Consider the following 20,976-nt stretch of genomic DNA (forward strand, 5'->3'; position numbering starts at 1 on the left):
TCACCATTGGTGAGTAACTGCAGAGATTTTGGGCGGGATTCTCCCACCAGTCGGATTCTCCATTGAGCCGGCAGCGCACCGCTTGCGGGTTTCCCTGCGGTGTGGGATGGCCACCTTGTGAAATCCCATTGGCAGGTGGCGGGAACGGAGAATCCTGCTGCCGTCGAGGAACACCTGACTGGCGGACCGGACACTCCCGCCCTTTGTCACATTTTGCCTGCTTACATCGGAATCCTTTTACACACGATTACCACATGGAGAACTACTACATGTGATCCTATGGATTGTTGGATGATGAGGATTGTGAAGCATCCGCATAAGATATTTGCTGGATGACTTGGTGTATAGGGGTGCAATTTACATTCAGTGTATTGTGCTGTAGGTAATTTGTATGGTAGTCAGACTTCTCCTGTCTTTCCTCTAGTTCCTCTTGCGACGTGTAGCGATTCTATCGCATGCTAACCCCAGTGCAGTTCTATAGCAATGCCCAATCATGTGAATGTCTTGGAATAGGTGGAGAGGACAGACACTAATCAGAATAGGAAGATTAATATCCAAGCTAAAAGGTGGTGCTTAATTGTACAGTTGAATTAAATGGAGTAAATGCCCCATTTGAATTGACTTCTTAAAATCTGTTTTGTACCAATAATCTAATTTACTGAGTAAGAATTCATTCTTTCGGCTAGCACTGTGAAGGCTTGTTTGGATCTGCTGGTCCCCTGGATACACCACTACATTGACAGCCAGGATGCTGGAACAAAAGCTTACTGTGACGTGGCTCTTCATGGATCATTCTACTCTGCGTGTCAGGCTGTATTTTACATCTTCATATTCCGTTGCAAACAATTACTGAGTGGAAATCTGAGGAAAGGTGATTGATTAAGTATTGTATTAAATCCAATACCTTGTGAAAGTAGAAAATACTGTGTATTTTTTAAATAGAGTTTTGAAAACTCTGCAAAATGGAAAGTAAGGTTTGATGTATGTCTAATGAAGTGGCAGAAAGCTGCAATATAGTCGGGCGCTGAACATTGTGGCATTTTACAGATTTGTTCTTAGATCATTATTTAATCTCAGTCATGTTGCTGTGTGCACAAGATTTCCTCTCCACCCAAAAGCATAGTGTAAGTGGGGGAGAGACACAGTCCGAATGTGCTGTTTCTCTTGTACAAGGTGATTATAGAGTAGAACTGGAGGAGACCTGGTGAGTACCTGCAGCCCATTGTTCTACCTGGGGACATACAGGAGTGAAAATGATGAATAAAAACAAAACATCAAAAACTAACCAGCTGGACTGATGAGTATATTGATGCCCTAAAATGCAATACTTATAGATAAGTAGCATACCAAATTAATACAGCAGAATTAAGATAGGGAAATCAGAGAGTTAGTCTGAACAGACATTTTTGCATTCTGTCAGTGGACAGCTGTGCTGTGACTTTGGTAGAAGCCCAAGGATATCAATAATAATAAAATTGTGAATTTGAAAAGTATGATATTTTCGAGTTTCCTTTTTACTCTTTCTGTTGAAGGCTTTTATTGCTGTACTTTATTTTGCAGTGCACAGTGAACGTTAAAATAGTTTTCAAAAATTAATTTTATCATTTGCTTTTCTGTGCAGGTTTATCATACTTACAGAATCTAAATTTTGAGCGTATAGTGATGTGCCAGCTGAACCCTCTAAAAGTTTGTTTACCTTCTGTCGTCAACTTGTTTGCAGCTATTACTAGGTCAGTATTATTGGATACTAATAGATACTTTTGGATATAAGAACAATGACTGATATTGCATTCTTATGTTTGAATCATGCAATAATAATAATTGCTTATTGTCACAAGTAGGCTTTAATGAAGTTACTGTGAAAAGCCCCTGGTCGCCACATTCTGGCACCTGTTCGGGGTGCCCGTTACGGGAATTGAACCCGCGCTGCTGCCTTGGTTCTGCATTACATGCCAGCTGTTTAGCCCACTGTGCTAAACCAGCCCCAGGATTAAACCAGCCCCACGATGTGTTAAAGTATTCATGCTTCATTTCATCAAGATTCTAAAAGTAGTTGCAAACGCCTTGAAAACATGTTTTTATATATCACTTTAAACTCAACCAATTTCTCGATGAGCTGTCTTCATCACTAATTAAATGTGCAATCTACATAATATGAACACTTCAAAGGTAATTATAATTTCAGTGTTGTCCATTTTAAAGATCGACATACAGGGTGAAACTATCCAATGATCTGCATCCTCGGCAGGATCTTGTACAGTAAGGCCTTTGTGGGGAAACTATGGGTAGATTGCTCACAGTTTTCCTTCTATAAATGTCAGTAGCTGCAAAGTTTCAGGCAGTGCCCCCACTATTTGAAATGAAAAATGAAATGAAAATTGCTTAGTGTCACAAGTAGGCTTCAAATGAAGTTACTGTGAAAAGCCCCTCGTCGCCACATTCCGGCGCCTGTTCGTGGAGGCTGGAACGGGAATTGAACCGTGCTACTGGCCTGCCCTGGTCTGCTTTAAAAGCCAGCGATTTAGCCCTGTGCTAAACCAGCCCCTATTTGCAAGAACCTTCCCATTTTGCATAAAACCCTGCTGATGTTTCGGAGCCTCAAAGTTCTGCCCATTCTGTTTGTAGACTGATAGAAATGATCATGTAATACTATTTAGGTGAAACCGGATTACAGAAATTCACCAGCTTTTATTTAGCTGTAATTGATGGTGCAGTAACATAGTGTTTATGTTACTGGATAAGTAAAACATGAAGTCTGAATTGATAATCATGAGTTCAAATCCCCCCATTAACAGCTGAACACTTTAAATTGAATTGATTATATGAATGTTAAATAAAAAGCTAGTACCAGTAATGGTGACCATGAAGTCACTGGATTGCCATTAAGAAACCATCTGGTTTACCTCATCTCCTTTAAGGGAAGGAAATCATATATGTAAACCGGGGCTGGTTTAGCACAGTGGGCTAAACAGCAGGCGTTGTAATGCAGAACAAGGCCAGCAGCACGGGTTCAATTCCCGTACCGGCATACCCGAACAGGCGCCGGAATGTGGCGACTAGGGACTTTTCACAGTAACTTCATTGAAGCCTACTTGTGACAATAAGCGATTATTATTATTATGTGCCTCCAGACCCACAGCAACGTGGTTGTCTCTTAACTGCCCACTGAGGCAGCAGACCTAGTCATTCAGTTGTATTCAAGAAGGTGGCTCATGACCCCCCCCCCCCCCCACCTTCTCAGCAATTAGAAATGGACAGTAAATGCTGCCCTTGCCAAAGATGCCCACATCCTATAAATTAATTTAAAAAAAATTGATGCATGAGATTTAATTTTAATGTGAACTTTATGTAATTTAAATGAGAGATGGCATTTGATAAAACCATGAATATATAGGTGTGTCTTCCTTTATTATTAACTAATGCACTGTTAAAAGTGTGTTTGTTCTGTTGTGAAATGCAGAGCGTTAGTATTTGATACTGAACACATGAGGATCGTATGTGATGAATGTAAGAAACTGACAAATTTTATAGTTTGTTGCAGTAATTTATTAAAACCTGTGTTAAAATGCATATAGACAGTATAACTTTTAGAGCTGTGATTAAGGTGTTGTAAAAGTAGATAATCATTTATTTGCTGGTGAATAGTTCTGCTAATACATCTTGAGAACCATTTACTTGTTTACAGATAGCTAGCAAATGGAATATTGTTTATGTTTGAAGCACTCCTGGGATGTAGATAATGTGGGGGTGGGTATTGTTTGGTCCTGGCTAAACAAGTCAAGGGACATTGCGCAAGATGAGACAAAAGAATGTCTTATCCTTTGCGTACAGATGATACAGTTAATGGGAGGAGCCAGGTCTGTCTGAAGAGTCAGCAGGTCCTAGAAATCTGAACATAGGTGTTGTTTGGCTCTGAAAGGTTTTCCAAAGATTCTGCACCGAGAAAAGCAAGTAACCCCCTGGTTGTTAACTTTATTCAAGAGTTGTATTTAATATATAATGGTTTGCTTAATTGGAATATATAGTGGCAGGTTTAGGAAGTAAGTTAAGGTTTGTTTGTTTTTTATTTCAGAAGTGTTTACCTGTTAACTGTAAAACTATTTCTTTGTTGCTCATTTGGGGAATTCTATGTTTAAATTAAAGTTTGTTTTAACATAAAAGATACCTATTGGCCATTGTTATCACTCCTGTGGTGCACTAACATTTCCTCACAGCAGTTTGACTTTTATAATCTGATAAACATTAAACAACAAAGGCAGACAAACAGTCATGATCTAACTATAATATTTTTGAAATTCTTTTTTCTTTTTGCAGAAAATATCAATTAGCTTTCTGCTACACAATTATTGAACGAAATAATCGACAACACATACCAGTTGTTAGGAGCAGCACTGGGGGTGACCTGGTCCAGATTTGTACCAATCCGCTTGATTGCTTCTTTCCCTTTGACCCTTACATTCTTAAAAGGTTTGTGTACGGCAGTATTTGACATTAAATCCGGTAGGGAAATAAGGAAACATCTCTTTATTCAGAGTACTGTGGAATGTACTACTACAGGCAAATATCTTTGAATTTGTCCAGTTTCATGTAGAAGGTATCAGAGAAAAGGGAATAAAAACAAATGCTGAGATGCTAAAACAAGACATAAAATGGGAGGAGACTTGTACGAAACATAAACACCAGCACAGGCTAGTTGAAATGAAAATGAAAATCACTTATTGTCACAAGTAGGCTTCAAATGAAGTTACTGTGAAAAGCCCCTAGTCGCCACATTCCGGCGCCTGTTCAGGGAGGCTGGTACGGGAATTGAACCGTGCTGCTGGCGTGCCTTGGTCTGCTTCCAAAGCCAGCGATTTAGCCCTGTGCTAAACCAGTCTCTAATTAAGCCGCATGGTCTGATTCTGTTATTTTTTAAAAAGCTAGTTTGTTCAATTGCTATTTTTAAATCTATAACCTAATGGATTTCACTTTTTAACAACTTTTTTAAAAATTTAGAATACCCAATTATTATTTTTTCCAATTAAGGGGCAATTTAGCGTGGCGTATCCACCTACCCTGCACATCTTTGGGTTGTGATGAGACCCACGCAGACACGGGGAGAATGTGCAAACTCCCCATGGACAGTAATAGATCTCTTCTGTGTTTTCAGTTGAGAGCAACAAGTCTGCTACAGTTCCTTTAACTCTGATTAACAGAGTAACTATTCTCAGCCCTGTTTTGTAATATGTACAGGTTAAGTGGATTGGCTACGCCAAATGCCCCTTAGTGTCCAAAGATGTGAACGTTAGGTGGGGTTATGGGGATAGAGTGCGATTAGGTAGGGTGCTCTTTCTGAGGGTCGATGCAGACTCGATGGGCTGAATGCCCCCCTTCTGCACTGTTGGGATTCTATGGGAATAGACTAAAACCATATTGGCAGCATATGGGCGAGGATCGCCAACTCTGGATGGACATATTACACTGGACATTGGTGGCAGTGATGTCACAGAAAGCTGGTAACGTGACATGAGCAGGTGAATTTCTTCACTAGCCCGATTTCTCATCCACCCCATTTTCTTTGGCTACTGTCCTGGGTTCAGTTTTTTGACATTTATTTCTCTTATTAGTTTCTCCTTTCTCTCTCCTGCAGTAACCACCTCGATCGGGGTCTTTTATATATTTAATTCTGGCTTCCAACACGAATTGTGTTTAATGCCCTAAGATGGGGAAAAATAACTAAAAAATGATTGACACTCGTCCGGTTTCTCTTCAGGGTAAAGTGACCTGATTGGACTTTAACTATGGAAACAGGTGAAGAAAGCCCTAGGTCATCGTATCCCTCTTGGTTGTTGCCATTTCACTGTGGTCCTGGTGCCCAAAAATTACTGAGTCTAACATTTCTTTTCCAATAAAATGAATGCAACTTCACAAACAAAACGTTGCTAAATGAGCAGCTTAAGACAAGTCACCCTTTTCGGCCTTTTTAATCAGTGCAATATTTCTGGCCCCGCAACAAAGCAGGCAGCCGCGCTCCAGGCTGGGGCAGCTGGAAGTTCAGACAGGTTCTCTTCACTTAATTGCTTGTTCCATCACATCCTGGCTCCTTAGAGGTCTCCTCTAGAGGTCAATTCGAGGCTCAATGCTAGTGGGGGGAAAACAGGCAACGGCAGCAGCAACATTTGTGCGCGCAGTAAACTGGGATGGTCACGTTAATAATTTCCATGTCATCACCCTGCAACTGCTGTGAACACCGTCATCACAATTCACGATGGACTGTGCCTTGCGGCTACAAATTACAGAATGGAATTGCAGAATTATCATTACATTTAATAGCTGCCGAGAGATTCATGATGAATCTGCTTGATTCCCGGCTGTTCTGGGAGATTTGCCAACCCTAATATGGACTCCAGAAATGGATACACAATTAACCTTTTGAGTTCTACTCATGTATAGCTGGTGCTAAAAACTCTGAATGGTTTTGTTAATATTTGAGTGCAGATCATTTATTTTTCCGATAGGTCTAAGAAAATGTTTGATGGTATTTATCGAGTTTGGGAGGATTTGAGCCTTCAAGACATTCAGGTGCCACAGAATATCATAAAACTGGTAAGGCACTGCATAATATGCTAACAGGATTTTTAAAAAATTACCATGTAATAAATGGAGGGGTCTGTGATATTTTAATTTTTGATTCCACTGGTAACTGAATTGTAAGGGGATATTCACAAATAACAGATTTGTTCAAGAGGGCAAAGGAATAATAATACTAACCTTTTATTGTCACAAGTATGAAGTGACTGTGAAAAGCCCCTAGCCGTCACATTCCGGCGCCTGTTCTGGGAGGCTGGTACGGGAATTGAACCCGCGCTGCTGGCCTTGTTCTGCATCACAAACCAGCTGGCTAGCCCACTGAACTAAACCAGCCTTTCAATACGGATTTGTATAACCAGTTTGCAATACTTATGAAGCATTGAAGATTTAAAAATCTTTCAGATTTCCAGTGTTAAACATTGCAAGAACTGGATATTACAGAAAAATATCAATGACTATCTAATTTATAACATCCTGGTCAAGGCAGTTTGTTTTGTAAGAATGAAGTAAACCAGTTTCCTGTTCATCCATTCAGTCCATTTATAACCTGCTTAAACTTAAAGCAATACAGGGTAATAAAGTTTTGTTCAATAACACACTCTATGAACATACTTGAAAGGCTGAACAGAAGAGTTACTTTGTAAAGTATGGTAGAAGTAAGTCAGGGCCAACAGGGACGGGAAACAAGGTGAAGAGCTTTGCGTACCCCCATACCCACCATTGCTCCCCCTCATGAACACCGAGATGCGTGATTAACTCATGTCCATTTGATGTAATGAAGGCACAGTACCATCTTTGTGCTTCTTGCTCATTTACATCATTTCTGTCTGCAGCCAATGTCAAAAGTGCTGTTGATTGGCTGTCCACTTCAGCAGTGAACCAACAATCAATATTTGTAAGCACTACTTAAAGCTAGCGGCATTTCTTAAAGGGAAGTGCATTATGGCTGGAACAGAAGGCATCACAACTGCTGACAGCAAACTAAGCATTGACCTGCATGGTCACGCATCAGCAGGATGTTGAAGCACTGGAATCCCTTTCAGTGGCAGTATACGACAGAATTGATGCGCATTACCCACAGGATACTGTAGCAAATTGCACCATGTTACTATTATCTCCGGCTCCAGCTTGGAATGTGCCAGGCATACAATAGTCCATCACCTTCACTGGCATAGGCAGTGTCCTTGCCCTGCTCCAAGGTTGCAGTTGTGGCTGCAGCAGGTGGTGGATTTCAGTGAAGATGTCCTCAGTGATGTGCAGAGGTCTCAAACATTGTTCAGGGGAATTACTCCCAGAATACCCTTGGCAGACATGGCACCCTCCTACAGTGATCTCCCCCACCTCACTTCCAACAGCTTACCCTGTACTGCATGGCCTCTGCTGATTGCCCAGTCATACTCTGCTCCAAGAGGAAAGCCTCTTTGGGAGCAACTGATTTGTCCAGAAGCCTTGAGGTCGGAGCACTCTGTAACTATTGAAACTTTCACAATTGCAGCAGCACCCAGAAGAAACCAACTAGCAGCTCACCTGTCAATAGTAGGCGATCCCTTTAAGTAGCACTGCTGCTTGGTTCTTCCTGCTGCTTAAAGCATGCTCAGCTGTGTGAAATTGAGAGTTTGGTGGCTGGAGCATTGCCGTCAAATCAGTTTTGCAGATGATTGACGTCATGACCTGCCTGCTGTACATACTTTTGACATTCACTGTGTGTGTGCTAATGTCTCAAGTAAGATGCTTTGCGTCAGAAGTATGCTCGTGACACAGATATAATTTTGGATCCCTTACAGCACTTACTGTCAGAAAAACAGGCACTTATCAAACTCGGGTTTGCAACCACTGCCCACCAAAACCCCCATGGAGTCTAAGATCCATTGCTGTTGAATGAAAATGACTGTCATTGTATTGTTACAGAGTTTTGTGCTTAAATGTCTATAATAATCATTGCTAATTAACTGGAATTTTAAAAATAATTGTGTCACTATTATTTAACATTGAGAAAACCCAATTTTAAGCCCCGACAGGCAACCACCAAAGTGGTTAACACTTTGCCCACCGAGGGCACCTTTCTTTTCTTTTAATTCAGAGAATCCAATTTTTTATTTTTTTTCAATTAAGAAAGGGGCAATTTAGCGTGGCCAATCCACCTACCCTGCACATCTTTAGGTTGTGGGAGTGAGACGCACGCAGCCACGGGGAGAATGTGCAAACTCCACACAGACAGTGACCCGGGGCCAGGATTGAACCCAGGTCCTCGGCGCCGTGAGGCAACAGTACTAACCACAAGGGCACCTTTCATTGGTAGGAGAGCTGTCTTTAATGTGAAGGGCAGGTTGCTAGTTTAACGGCTACCATCAGTTGCTACTGTGCGATCCTAATGATAGAACAAGTTTGCTTCAGAGGTGAAACTTTACGATTTCAAAACTCTCTTCACCTGATGACTGACAAAGTTCCTAACTATCACGACCGGCAGATCTGAGTGAAAGAAACATTGGGCTTGAACTGAGATGTGTTGGTTGGTAAGCCACTAATGTAACCATCAAGAAACTGGGTTGTACGGCGCCAAGGACCCGGGTTCGATCATTGTGGAGTTTGCACATTCTCCCCGTGTCTGCGTGTGTCTCGCCCCACAACCGAAGATGTGCAGAGTAGGTGGATTGGCCACGCTAAATTGCCCCTTAGTCGGGTACTCTAAATTAAAAAAAAAAGAAACGAGGTTGTATTGGTTTGGCTTTAAAACGCTTAATGATATTCCTTTACCATCAATTTTCAGGATGCAGCTGAAGATGAAGAGGATGATTTCTTAAAAGGCGAGTCACTGCAAAACGAGACTGTAGGGATCACAACGGGCTCTTTCGAGTCTCACACGCAAAGTCCTAACAATGTTGGGTCTCCATTAACAATGTTTCCACTGCAAAATTTTTGACTTGTTGTCAATCAGCTAAATGCACAAACTATCAGATGTGGTTTCAAACAAAGTTGCTTGCTGTTTGTAAGGTTGGCACTCGCAGCACATATATTAAGATGGAGAAGAAAATGCTACATCAGAGTCTATTCAGGAGTGTTGAAACTGAAGTTTACTTTTGTCTGGTCCACCATTTTTCTGTAATTCGGAGTTCCTTTGTCTAATTGATTCAGCTGTTGTGTAAATATGTTTGTATATTTGTATATATAATAATTTGTAAATCTTAACGTCTGCTATGCTTTTGTTTTAAAAGATTGTCATCAGTTGCTTTTTAAAGTCCCTTTGGTTTGGTTCCATACTTGTTTGATACCCCTGGTTGGATCAAATTATTTTCTTTTAGGAATGAAAAATATGTCTTACGCACTAGTTCAAACTGTTGTCACGATTTCCAAATCATGATACTGAAATTGTTATACCAAATACTGATTTTTCTTATCTGAATTATTAAAGTAATGGTTCAAATTCTTTTCACCATTTTTTCCAAGAAGGGTTCACGTTGTTGCATTTGATGCAGGTAACTGATGCTAACCTCCAGTTTGCTATTTTTTGTCAATTATTGTTCCACTTGCTGACTTCGCCACTTTTCCTTTAAAATAAGCAGCTGAATGAAAACACTGATAAATTCTGACTTGACCAAAGTAGCTACTGGAACTGAAAGTAGCTATCTTAAAATTGTATTTTATTTATCTGGCTTCAAATTATGGCCATGTTAGTTCCAACAACCATGCATCAATGCATGGTGTGTCATTTGGTGCCTGGTGAAGCTGCAAGAAATTGATCTCAGTTTAGTATACCCGAGAGAAACATTGGGTTCCAGCGTTGGAACTGTACTGGTAGCTTGCATGTTTGTCTTTTGAGGAAAACTTCCACTTTGAGGTGTTACTGGGCTGTTAAAGGTGCGCTAAATTCATAATTACTGGCGAACAACCCCTCTAGCCTAGAAAAACTAGTCATATTTGTGACATGTCAGATATCTGCAGTCTGATCAATTGAATATATGAAAAAATGAAATGAAATGAAAATTGCTTATTGTCACAAGTAGGCTTCAAATGAAGTTACTGTGAAAAGCCCCTAGTCGCCACATTCCGGCGCCTGTTCGGGGAGGCTGTTACGGGAATATATTTTAACACATTTTCAAAGTTTCATTGAAATTTCAGTTTTTACCTTAATTTCTTATGTGTATGTACCAACCTCTATTTCATTGTAAAATTATTGATCCAGATTTTATGGTTGTAATGATGGAAAAACGGTCAGTATTGTTTGTCATTACCCTGTGAAACTGACAACCTTGGCATCTGCACATGCACAATAAAATGTAAAATTCCTGACAATGCTGCTTGTGATTCCCTGCTGCTCTACAGGGTGTGCACAGTGGAGGTTGCCACTGATGGCAATCTTTGAAAATCACTAACTGACTACAACAATTTAAAACTCCTGCCCAAAATGTAGTGCCTTGTTAATGTGATGTAACTGGGCTTCTAATGACATACTAAGCCATTGCAGCTGAACAATGGTAGCGCCACTACTGACTGAGCTGGCTGTGTCCTAAAAGACATATCTAGAGCAGCACAGTGGCACAGTGGTTAGCACTGTGGCCTCACGGCGCCGGGGTCCCAGGCTCGATCCCGGCCCTGGGTCACTGTCCGTGTGGAGTTTGCACATTCTCCCCGTGTTTGCGTGGGTTTCGCCCCCACAACGCAAAAAAAAGATGTGCAGGATAGGTGGATTGGCCACGCTAAATTGCCCCTTAATTGGAAAAACATGAACTGGGTATTCTAAATTTATTTTTAAAAAGGCATATCTGCTAGACTGGGTCCTCGGCAGGTGGTAAGGGAACCAACAAGAGGGAAAACCTTACTTAACCTCATCTGTCCATTAAAGTATCAGTTGGAATGACCTTTGCACCTGTTCTCTTTGGTTGGCTCTTAAATGTTGCTCTCTTTGGTTGACTCTTCATTTGGCTCAGTTTAATTACGTTTGCTCAAGAGTCGGCAGGTATCTTTCGACACCGCCATAAGGTTCAGAACCGAATACTGATCAATGACTCGATACACCAGTTAGTAAGTTCAAAAGCAATGCTCATTTATTTACACACAGTCAAATCTACTCATGCATAAACTCTACAAACTAAACTACCACTATTACTAAAGCCTATACTTAGCTTCGGGCGCCCACTCAGTCAGAGGAACAATGGCCGTTGCTCGGTTCTGAGGCTGCTGGGTTGATATGCTTACAGGGTAGCAACTAGGAGCGTCTATCTCGTAGTGTGCATTGACTTGGAACTTACTTGGTCTGCTGTAGCTGCTAGGCTGGTCTCTCCAGTGAGAGCCAAAGCCAAAGAAGGAAGATTCTCCCTTGGGGGGAATACCTTTTATGCTAAAAAGGGCTTCTCGTGCTTTTGGGCGGGCCTTGAACTTGGCCTCAACTAATTGGGTCTTTCCCAATCATCTGTATCGATCTTCCTCCAATAGAGGGGTGCTTCCCTGATCGCTGGGCGTGTCCTAGGTGACTTGGTCTGCTTCGTCTTAGTCTTTTCTGGCGCTGGGGTGTCTGCCTTAACATTGTGTATCTAAATGTTTCCCTTTTGTCCCCGGAGATGGCTCATTAGTATGTAGATTGCTTGGCAGTTTCTGTCCTGTCTGGTGTTTAAGGTTCTAATCAACAGACCAAACTTGCACCTGCTTGTTTCTTAGCATTGTCCAATTTTCCCTGCATTCTTTGCAAGTGTCCATTTTGTAATCGGGACCTGGCCATCCCAGATGCATACACACCGTCTTTGTGGAGACAAAGTCCTGCTTCACATTGCGGATACCCTCCATCACTTTGTGTGACACTAACAACATGCTTATTGGGATAGATTTTGAACAGATTTAGCAACTCAAAACTGGGCATCCATGAGACGCTGTGTACTTTCAGCAACAGCAGAATTGTACTCAATCACAATCTGTAACCTCATGGCCTGGCATATCCCCCACTCTACCATTGCTATGAAACCGGGGGATCAACGCTGATTCGATGAAGATTGCAGGAGGGCATGCCGAGAGCAGAACCAGGCGCATCTAAAAATAAGGTGTCAACCTGAAGAAGCTAATCACAGGACTATTTGAATGCCATACAGCAGAAGCAGAGTGTGATAGAGCAAGCGATTCCAACAACCAATGGATCAGACCTAAGCTCTGCAGTCCTGTCACATCCAGTTGTGAATGGTGGTGGGGAGTTAAACAACTTAACTGATGGAGGAGGCTCCACAAATAGTCCCATTGTAATACCCAGCACGAGACGTAACGGAGTGGAAATGCTTGTCTTACCCATGCTCCTTGCAGAGTACTTACTCCTTTGCTAAGGGCGGGTATCTCAATTACCCAGTGTATATAAGGTCGGCCAATAAGGCACTGACCATAAAGGGTAGGGGTCTACCAGAAAGTATACATGTATCGTTTGTAAATAAAACTTCTTATTTTTACTCGGTGTGGACTCCATGTCCTTATTAAACTGGCGATGAGGAGTAAACTGGTTTGCTGTTGGCGCTGCAACCTTCTCAGCTGAGCCACCGCCCTGATTTTCTGGACCCATGTTTGTATTTCTTTGATTCACCATGTCTCTGTTTGGGCGGTTAGATGCATTTGATGCCGGTGTTCAAGACTGGAACCAATACGCTGAACGAATGCATTCTTTCTTCCGGGCCAATAAGCGGCAAACGGTCATACTGTTGATGGCCTGTGGACTGCATACGTTAGGGGTGATCCAGAGTCTCCCGTAACCGACAATGCCAGATACGTGCGTGTTTGACCAGCACGTGACACTTCAACCCAACCCTGTTGATAATCATCCAAAGATATCGGTTTATATGGCAGGGAGGTCCACCGGTGAATCCGACACCGTGTTTGTGTCTTGGCTACACAAGACAGCAGAGTTTTGTGAGAATGGAACTGTTTTGTCCAATATGTACCATGATCGCCTGGTCTGCCAATTTAATAATATGGAAACTCAGAAAAAGCTTTTGGGTGAAGTCTCCCTAACTTTTCGGAAGTCGCTGCAGCTCCCCTTAAACCAAGGAAGTGCTGAATACGGGGTCCAAGAGATACAAGGGATGGAGGTGAAGGTTTTGCAGGATTACCCCTTTTGTGGTATCCCCGTGGCCTGGCCTGAACGCCGCGGTGACTCTGGCCTCTGTGCGAAGAGCTGGCTGCCGAGACGTGCATTGTCCCTGGACTTGGCTGAAAGCGATTGCGGTCCGTGCGCTACATATGGACTAGGCTTACCCACCGGCAGTTGGACGCACAGGGCCGGGCCTTGCATCGGGATGACCCAGAAGAGGGCGTGGATGAGGCTGAGATGCAGCTGAACTGTTTGGCAGCTCCCCATGTGGCCCCTATCCACGTTTATGTACAATTGAATGGTCATATTCTCCAAATGGAGCTGGATATGTGAGCAGCCATTTCTGTAGTGGCGCAGAGCACTTTTCATCTGATCAAACAGGGCATGCATACACTGCCTTTGGCTGACACGGCGGTTTGCTTGGCCATTTATGCAGGGAAACGATTGAATATTGTGGGGTTCACCCTCTTGTGGTTTCTGGGCACCAGTTGATGCACCTTCCGCTCGTTGTGCAAGGAAACAGCCCTAACCTGTTGGGCCGCAATTGGCTACATCAGCTGCTGTTAGATTGGCAGCATATCCTTCAAGTAGGGTCTGGTGGTTTGTGTACGGTACTGAGCAAGTTCCTGGAGGTTGTCCAGCCATTAAAGGGGCTGTGGCTAAAATCCAGGTGGACCTGGAGGTCATCGGCAATGCTATCAAGCGGCACTTACTCATCAATAACCTACTCACTGACGCTCGGTTTAGGTTCTGCCAGGGAAACTCAGCTTCTGACCTCATTACAGGCTGAGTCCAAATATGGACAAAAGAGCTGAACTTGAGAGGCAAAGTGAAAGTGAATGCACTTGACATCAAGGCAGCGTTTTACTAGAGTATGGCATCAAGGAGTCCTCGCAAAATGAGTCAATGGGAATTGAGAGAAAGCTCCACTGGTTGAAATCATACCTAGTACACAGGACGATGGTGGTTGTTCAAGGTCAATCATCTCGGCTCCAGGAGTTCCTAGACCCAATCATCTCCAGCTGCTTCATCAATGACTTTCCCTCAATTATGAAGTCAGAAGTGGGGGTCTTCACTGATGATTGTACAATGTTTAGCACTATTTGTGAGGACTCCTACAGAATCAGTCCGTGTCCACACTCCTTTGATAATCAATGGCATTGCCATCGCTGAATCCCCTGTAATCAACATCCAGGGGTTATGTTGACCAGAAATTGAACTGGATCAGACTGTGGCTACAAGAGCGGGACAGAGGCTGGGAAATGTGTGGCAAGTCCATGTACATAGATCCCTGAAAGTTGCCACCCAGGTTGATAGGGTTGTGAAGAAGGCCTATGGAGTGTTGGCCTTTATTGGTAGAGGGATTGAGTTCCGGTGTCGGGAGGTCATGTTGCAGCTGTACAGAACTCTGGTACGGCCGCATTTGGAGTATTGCGTACAGTTCTGGTCACCGCATTATAGGAAGGACGTGGAGGCTTTGGAGCGGGTGCAGAGGAGATTTACCAGGATGTTGCCTGGTATGGAGGGAAAATCTTATGAGGAAAGGCTGATGGACTTGAGGTTGTTTTCGTTGGAGATAAGAAGGTTAAGGGGAGACTTAATAGAGGCATACAAAATGATCAGGGGGTTGGATAGGGTGGACAGGGAGAGCCTTCTCCCGCGGATGGATATGGCTGGCACGAGGGGACATAATTTTAAACTGAGGGGTAATAGATATGGGACAGAGGTCAGAGGTAGGTTCTTTACGCAAAGAGTAGTGAGGCCGTGGAATGCCCTACCTGCTACAGTAGTGAACTCGCCAACATTGAGGGCATTTAAAAGTTTATTGGATAAACATATGGATGATAATGGCATAGTGTAGGTTAGATGGCTTTTGTTTCGGTGCAACATCGTGGGCCGAAGGGCCTGTACTGCGCTGTATTGTTCTATGTTCTAAGTAACTCACCTCCTAACTCCCCAAAGCCTGTCCACCACCTACAAGGCACAAGTCAGGAGTGATTGAATACTTGCCTGAGTGAGTGCAGCTCCAACAACACTGATAAAGCTCGACACCATCAAAGATGTAGCAGCCCGCTTGTTTGGCACCCCATCCTATCTCCAATATCCACTTCCTCCACTACCAAAGCACAGTGGCAGCAGTATGCACCATCTACAAGGTGCACTGTAGGACTTCACCAACGCACCTGACGGCTGTAAAACCCATGACTTCTAGCACCTAGAAGGGCAAGGGCTGCCAGTGCATAGGAACATCACCTCCTGCAAGTTTCCCTTCAAGCCGCACACAATGTACCATTCCTCCACTATCACTGGGTCAAACGCTTGAACTTCCCTCCCTAACAGCACTACCTGCACCGCATACGCTGCAGCAGTTCAAGGAACCTCACCACCATCTACTCGAGGTCAACCGGGGATGCAGAGAAAATGCTGGCCTAGTCACCAACACCCACATTCCGGGAAAAAGTGGAAACAAGCCTGTCCCTGAAAAACTAATAGAATATTGGTGAAGCCAATTTTCTTTCCATCACTCCAAATGTTTCTTTGAAAATATTTTTATTTGTTTTTTTACATTTTACAACCCCTCTCTTCACCAGCCGACACTCCAATAACAGTTCGATTTCCAGCCCTATCTGTTTTAATTTCAGATTGCCAGTCTGTGTAGGGTTTTGCTTGTTGTGTGAGTTGGGGGGAGGCTGATGTTGTGGCTGCAGAGTCTGTGCACACACTGGTCTCACTGTCCTCGGCCTGGAGCTGGGCCGCGCGGCATTGTGGGGCATGTAGTTCCCGGCCCTCTCCGGAAATGACGGTGCTGTGCCCGGCCGGAAACTACAACCTCCAGAGAGCACCGCGGGCGGGTGTGCTGCCTGTGGCGGGCGACTGGGGAAGCGGTCGGTGCAGCAATGCCGCTTCTCATCAATGACCACAGAATTCAGCTGCCGTCCTCAACGGCGGACTTCATTGATCGTTACTCGCAGTTAGAGGTGAGCTGGCGCTGTATTCACTGAGAGGCGTGTCCAGTTTGGGGCTGGGCTGAACTTACCTGTCTGGCTTTACCTGTCTGGATTCTGGGTTTGCCTGTCTGGCTTTACCTGTCTGGGTTCTGGCTTTACGTGTCTGGATTCTGGGTTTGCCTGTCTGGGTTCTGGGTTTGCCTGTCTGGGTTCTGGGTTTGCCTGTCTGGCTTTACCTGTCTGCGTTCTGGGTTTGCCTGTCTGGGTTCTGGGTTTGCCTGTCTGGCTTTACTTGTCTGGGTTCTGGGTTTGCCTGTCTGGCTTTACTTGTCTGGGTTCTGGATTTGCCTGTCTGGGTTCTGGGTTTGCCTGCCTGGGTTCTGGGTTTGCCTGTCTGGCTTTACTTGTCTGGGTTCTGGGTTTGCCTGTCTGGCTTTACTTGTCTGGGTTCTGGGTTTGCCTGTCTGGCTTTACTTGTCTGGGTTCTGGGTTTGCCTGTCTGGGTTTGCCTGTCTGGAGCCAGTGCCTGAAGGAAGAGGCCAGTTCACTTATACAAGTAACATTGCACACTTGTTGTTCAGTGCGTAGAGCAAATTTTGAATGCCTCCCAAACCATATTCTGTATTGTTGAGGAGGCGAAAAGATTTCTTTATTTGTTTATGGGCCGTGGGCATCGCTGGCTGGACCTATATTTATTGCCCCATCACTAATTGCCCTAGCAAAGGTAGTGGTGAGCCACCTTCTTGAAGCGCTGCAGTCCCTGTGGTGAGGGTACACTAACTCTAGAATCACAGAATTGTTGCGGTACAGAAATGGGCGATTCAGTCTGCACCGACTGTCCAAGTGAGCATCATGACCAAGTGCCAATCCCGTGCCTTTTCCTTGCACCCCTGCACACATTGTTTCTATTCAAGTAATCATTTAATGCCCTCTTGAATGCCTCCATTGACCTTCCATCACACTTCTCTGTCCAGCCCTCTCATGATTTTGAATATCTCTATCAAATCTCCTCATAGCATTCTTCTCATCTAAGGAGAACAGTCCCAACCTCTCCAATCTATCCTCATAACTGGTTTCTCATCCCTGGAACCAGGTCTTGCTGCATATGGACATGGACTGCTCCAGTATCTGAGAAATCACGAATGGTGCTGACCATTGTATACTGGATATCATATATGCAACTGGTTTGAAATTGTTTCTGGAGGTTCTGTCGTTATTAATATTTGGTCGTGGACGGGCAGCATGTTTGCGCACTGGTTAGCACTGGAACTGCGGCGCTGAGGACCCGGGTTTGAATCCCGGCCCTGGGTCACTGTCCGTGTGGAGTTTGCACATTCTCCCCGTGTCTGCGTGGGTTTCACCCCCACAACCCAAAGATTTGCAGGTTAGGTGGATTGGCCACGCTAAATTGCCCCTAAAAAACAAATGAAAAAAATAATAATTGGGTACTCTAAATGTATATGAAAAAAAAATTTGGTCTTGGACCAACATCACAAACAAATACCCATTATGTGATCATCCATCTCATTTCCGTTTGCTGGATCTGTCTTGTGAACAAACTGATGGCTGCATCGTTCTCCATGACTGGACAATACATTTCAAAGAGTACTTTGTTGTCAACAAAGGGCCTTGGATTGTTTGATCTCATGAAAGGCCTTACAAAAATGAAAATCCTTTCTTTGCAATATCTGCTTCCAGCCCCTTGCTGCCACATCTGCAATATTTTTAAACTTATCAACCAAAAACATTATTTTTTTTCTCCTCAGCTGCACGCAACAGTGTCTTGGAGAACAAACCTTTATTCCTGAAGATTCCAAATTATCCTGAAGGGTTTGGCAACCTTAATAATAATAATAATACTCTTTATTATTGTCACAAATAGGCTTACGTTAACACTGCAATGAAGTTACTGTGAAAAGCCCTGCACTCAGGCGCCTGTTTGGGTAGAGGGAGAATTCAGAATGTCCAATTCACCTAACAGCAGGTTTTTCGGGACTTGTGGGAGGAAACCGGAGCACCCGGAGGAAACCCACGCAGACACGGGGAGAACGTGCAGACTCCGCACAGACAGTGACCCAAGCCGGGAATCGAACCTGGGACATTGGCACTGTGAAACAATAGTGCTAACCATTGTGCTACTGTGCTGCCCTTTATGAAGGACTACCAGACCAACAAGACTAACCGTATAAAATCTGAGTGAATGGGCTACTCGTGGAAGACATTCATTATGAATAAATTTATTTTCAGATTTTCCTCTTTAGATTAGGAACCGTGAAGGATCAAATAAAATACTAATTATTTTACTAACACTAAAGAATTTGAATGACCTTTAGCGAGAACATGGCATATAACGTTTACTCAGTATTAAGTTTCACTCCCTAGAATAATCAATTCCTCTATTTCAAGAGATAAAGGAATTCTTGTTTTTAATTGGTGTTTTCTTTAACTACTTCCTGTGAGTTAAATCATTGTAAGCCTGTGCATTTTATATTTTTTATACTGGGACAGCAGTTTAACTGACAGTTCCTGCTCTGTAAACTTTGCCACATCTTTCTTGGCAGAGGGCACTAAAAAGTCCTTCTTAATGTTATTTGTGAAGAAGCAATCTTCATTTTTACACCTGATCCTTTGTGAATGTGTAATATTGGGCTCCAGGAATAGGATGGCTGTTCAGACAAATGGGTGCAACAAACGCAGCTTCACTTCGAGCGCTGCCTAATGTGGGAAAATGGCAATCCAGAGGAAAATCTCGGAAAAACTTGTGTCTTATATGATGAAGTGTTTAAAAAAAGATGGGACATGTTTATTTTTATTTGCCCATGGGATGTTGTTGCTCGTTTTAGCCTTAGTTTACTTATTCTTATTCTGTCACCTTTGCTCATGAGTCGCCAGGTATCTTTCTGATACCGCCACGTGGTTCAAGTCCAAGTAATGATTAATAATGCAACACACCGCTTAGTAAGAGTTAAATCAACGCTTATTTATTATATACAGCAATTAATACTTATACAATAATCCTACTTCTAGACTACTACCTACCACTAAAGGCCAATACTTAACTTTTGAAAATGGCCCACCAGGTCAGGGAAACGAATGGTCTTTCGAATTGGTTCTGAGCCTGCGGGATTCAAAAGCTGGTACAAGTCGATAGTCAGGAGTGCCTATCTGGTAGCGATCGCTGGAGTAAAACTTACGGTTTCTTGTAGAAGGGTCTCGAAGGTTGCGAGCAGGAAGAGAAGGGTCGATTTGAACTTGGCCCCTATTCTTATAGTCCCCAGGGGCTTCCCGCCTCTCGGGGCGGACCTTGTACCTGGTTCCAAGTGATTGGACTTGGTCCCAATCACTTGGTTCGATATGCTCCAATACTGGAGCGATTCCTTGATTGGTGGGTGGTCGTTTACCTTTCTTTGTGTCAGCCCCTGCTGGCCCCGAAAGGTCTGGGTCGGCTTTCAATTGTTAATTTGTAGCATTTGTTCCCGGGGATGGCTGATTAAAATGCAGATGGCTGGGTTGTTGTGATGTTGATGGCTGCAGGTATCGGTCTGGACTGACTTCCCCAGAGGTGAATACACTGTTTTACCTGCAGCTGTCCGTTTGAGTCCTCTTGGCTGATTTTCCCATCAGCCTCTTCCGTTCGCCATTTTAAATCGGGGTTTGACCATTCTAATCGGGAGTCAGCCATTTTACATGGCTACAATGTGGGTGTCGCTGGCTGGGCCAGCATTTATTGCCCATCCTTGAGGACATTTAAGAGTCGACCACATTGCTGTGGGCCTGGAGTCACATGGAGGTCAGATCAGGTAAGGATAACAGATTTCCTTCCCTAAAGGACATTAGTGAACCAGGTGGGTTTTTACAACAATCGGCAATGGTTCCATCCATGGTCATCGTTGGCCTTTTCATTCCAGATTTTTATTGAATTTAAATTTAACCATGTGCCGTGGTGGGATTTCAACCGGGGTCCCCAGAGCAATGCCCTGGGTCTCTGGATTACTAATCCAGTGACAATATCACTACGCCACAGCCTCCCCATGGGAATAGATTGCTGCTAGTGGTTGGGTGAAGAACATGGAGTCACAGGTACAGAATTAAAATCAAGGTAGAACAGAGGGCATCTCTTTACAGAGTTGGAGGGTGTGAAATTTGCATACAAGGACAGTCTTTGAAACAGAAGATATGTCAAAATTAGATTAGATAGAGGATGAAGGAAAAGGAGTTGAAGGACTTTGGGAAGAAGATGCATAAATGTGTTGAGAACTCCTTTCTCAGATTGATGGTAAATGCTGACATGACGTGGTTGTGCTGGATGCCTGGTCCCATGTTGTAACACTTTTACTGCTATGTATTTTAAAATAGAACAGCGCTGCTGAAGACCCATTAGATTCAGTGGAGTGATTTGGC

The 20,976-nt window shown here is 43.5% G+C and overlaps 2 protein-coding genes across 4 annotated transcripts in view; both read left to right on the plus strand.

The window, feature by feature from the left end:
- rrn3 (RRN3 homolog, RNA polymerase I transcription factor) overlaps nucleotides 1-10,860 on the plus strand; it is a 42,549-nt gene extending 31,689 nt beyond the window's left edge. The window contains exons 14-18 of the mRNA XM_072481811.1: nucleotides 687-871; nucleotides 1,622-1,730; nucleotides 4,315-4,467; nucleotides 6,498-6,585; nucleotides 9,338-10,860. Coding sequence (XP_072337912.1) covers nucleotides 687-871; nucleotides 1,622-1,730; nucleotides 4,315-4,467; nucleotides 6,498-6,585; nucleotides 9,338-9,490 — 688 coding nt within the window. The 3' untranslated portion in view covers nucleotides 9,491-10,860. The remainder of the gene's footprint in view (nucleotides 1-686; nucleotides 872-1,621; nucleotides 1,731-4,314; nucleotides 4,468-6,497; nucleotides 6,586-9,337) is intronic.
- A 5,607-nt stretch (nucleotides 10,861-16,467) lies between these two features.
- Nucleotides 16,468-20,976, plus strand: part of ntan1 (N-terminal asparagine amidase) — a 28,206-nt gene continuing 23,697 nt past the window's right edge. For all 3 annotated transcript variants that reach the window (XM_072481816.1, XM_072481817.1, XM_072481818.1), the window contains exon 1: nucleotides 16,468-16,605. In XM_072481816.1, the coding sequence (XP_072337917.1) occupies nucleotides 16,525-16,605 (81 nt within the window). In that variant the 5' untranslated portion in view covers nucleotides 16,468-16,524. The remainder of the gene's footprint in view (nucleotides 16,606-20,976) is intronic.

The sequence above is a fragment of the Scyliorhinus torazame genome, chromosome 17 (genome assembly GCF_047496885.1).
Source record: "Scyliorhinus torazame isolate Kashiwa2021f chromosome 17, sScyTor2.1, whole genome shotgun sequence".
Classification (NCBI taxonomy): Eukaryota; Metazoa; Chordata; class Chondrichthyes; order Carcharhiniformes; family Scyliorhinidae; genus Scyliorhinus; species Scyliorhinus torazame.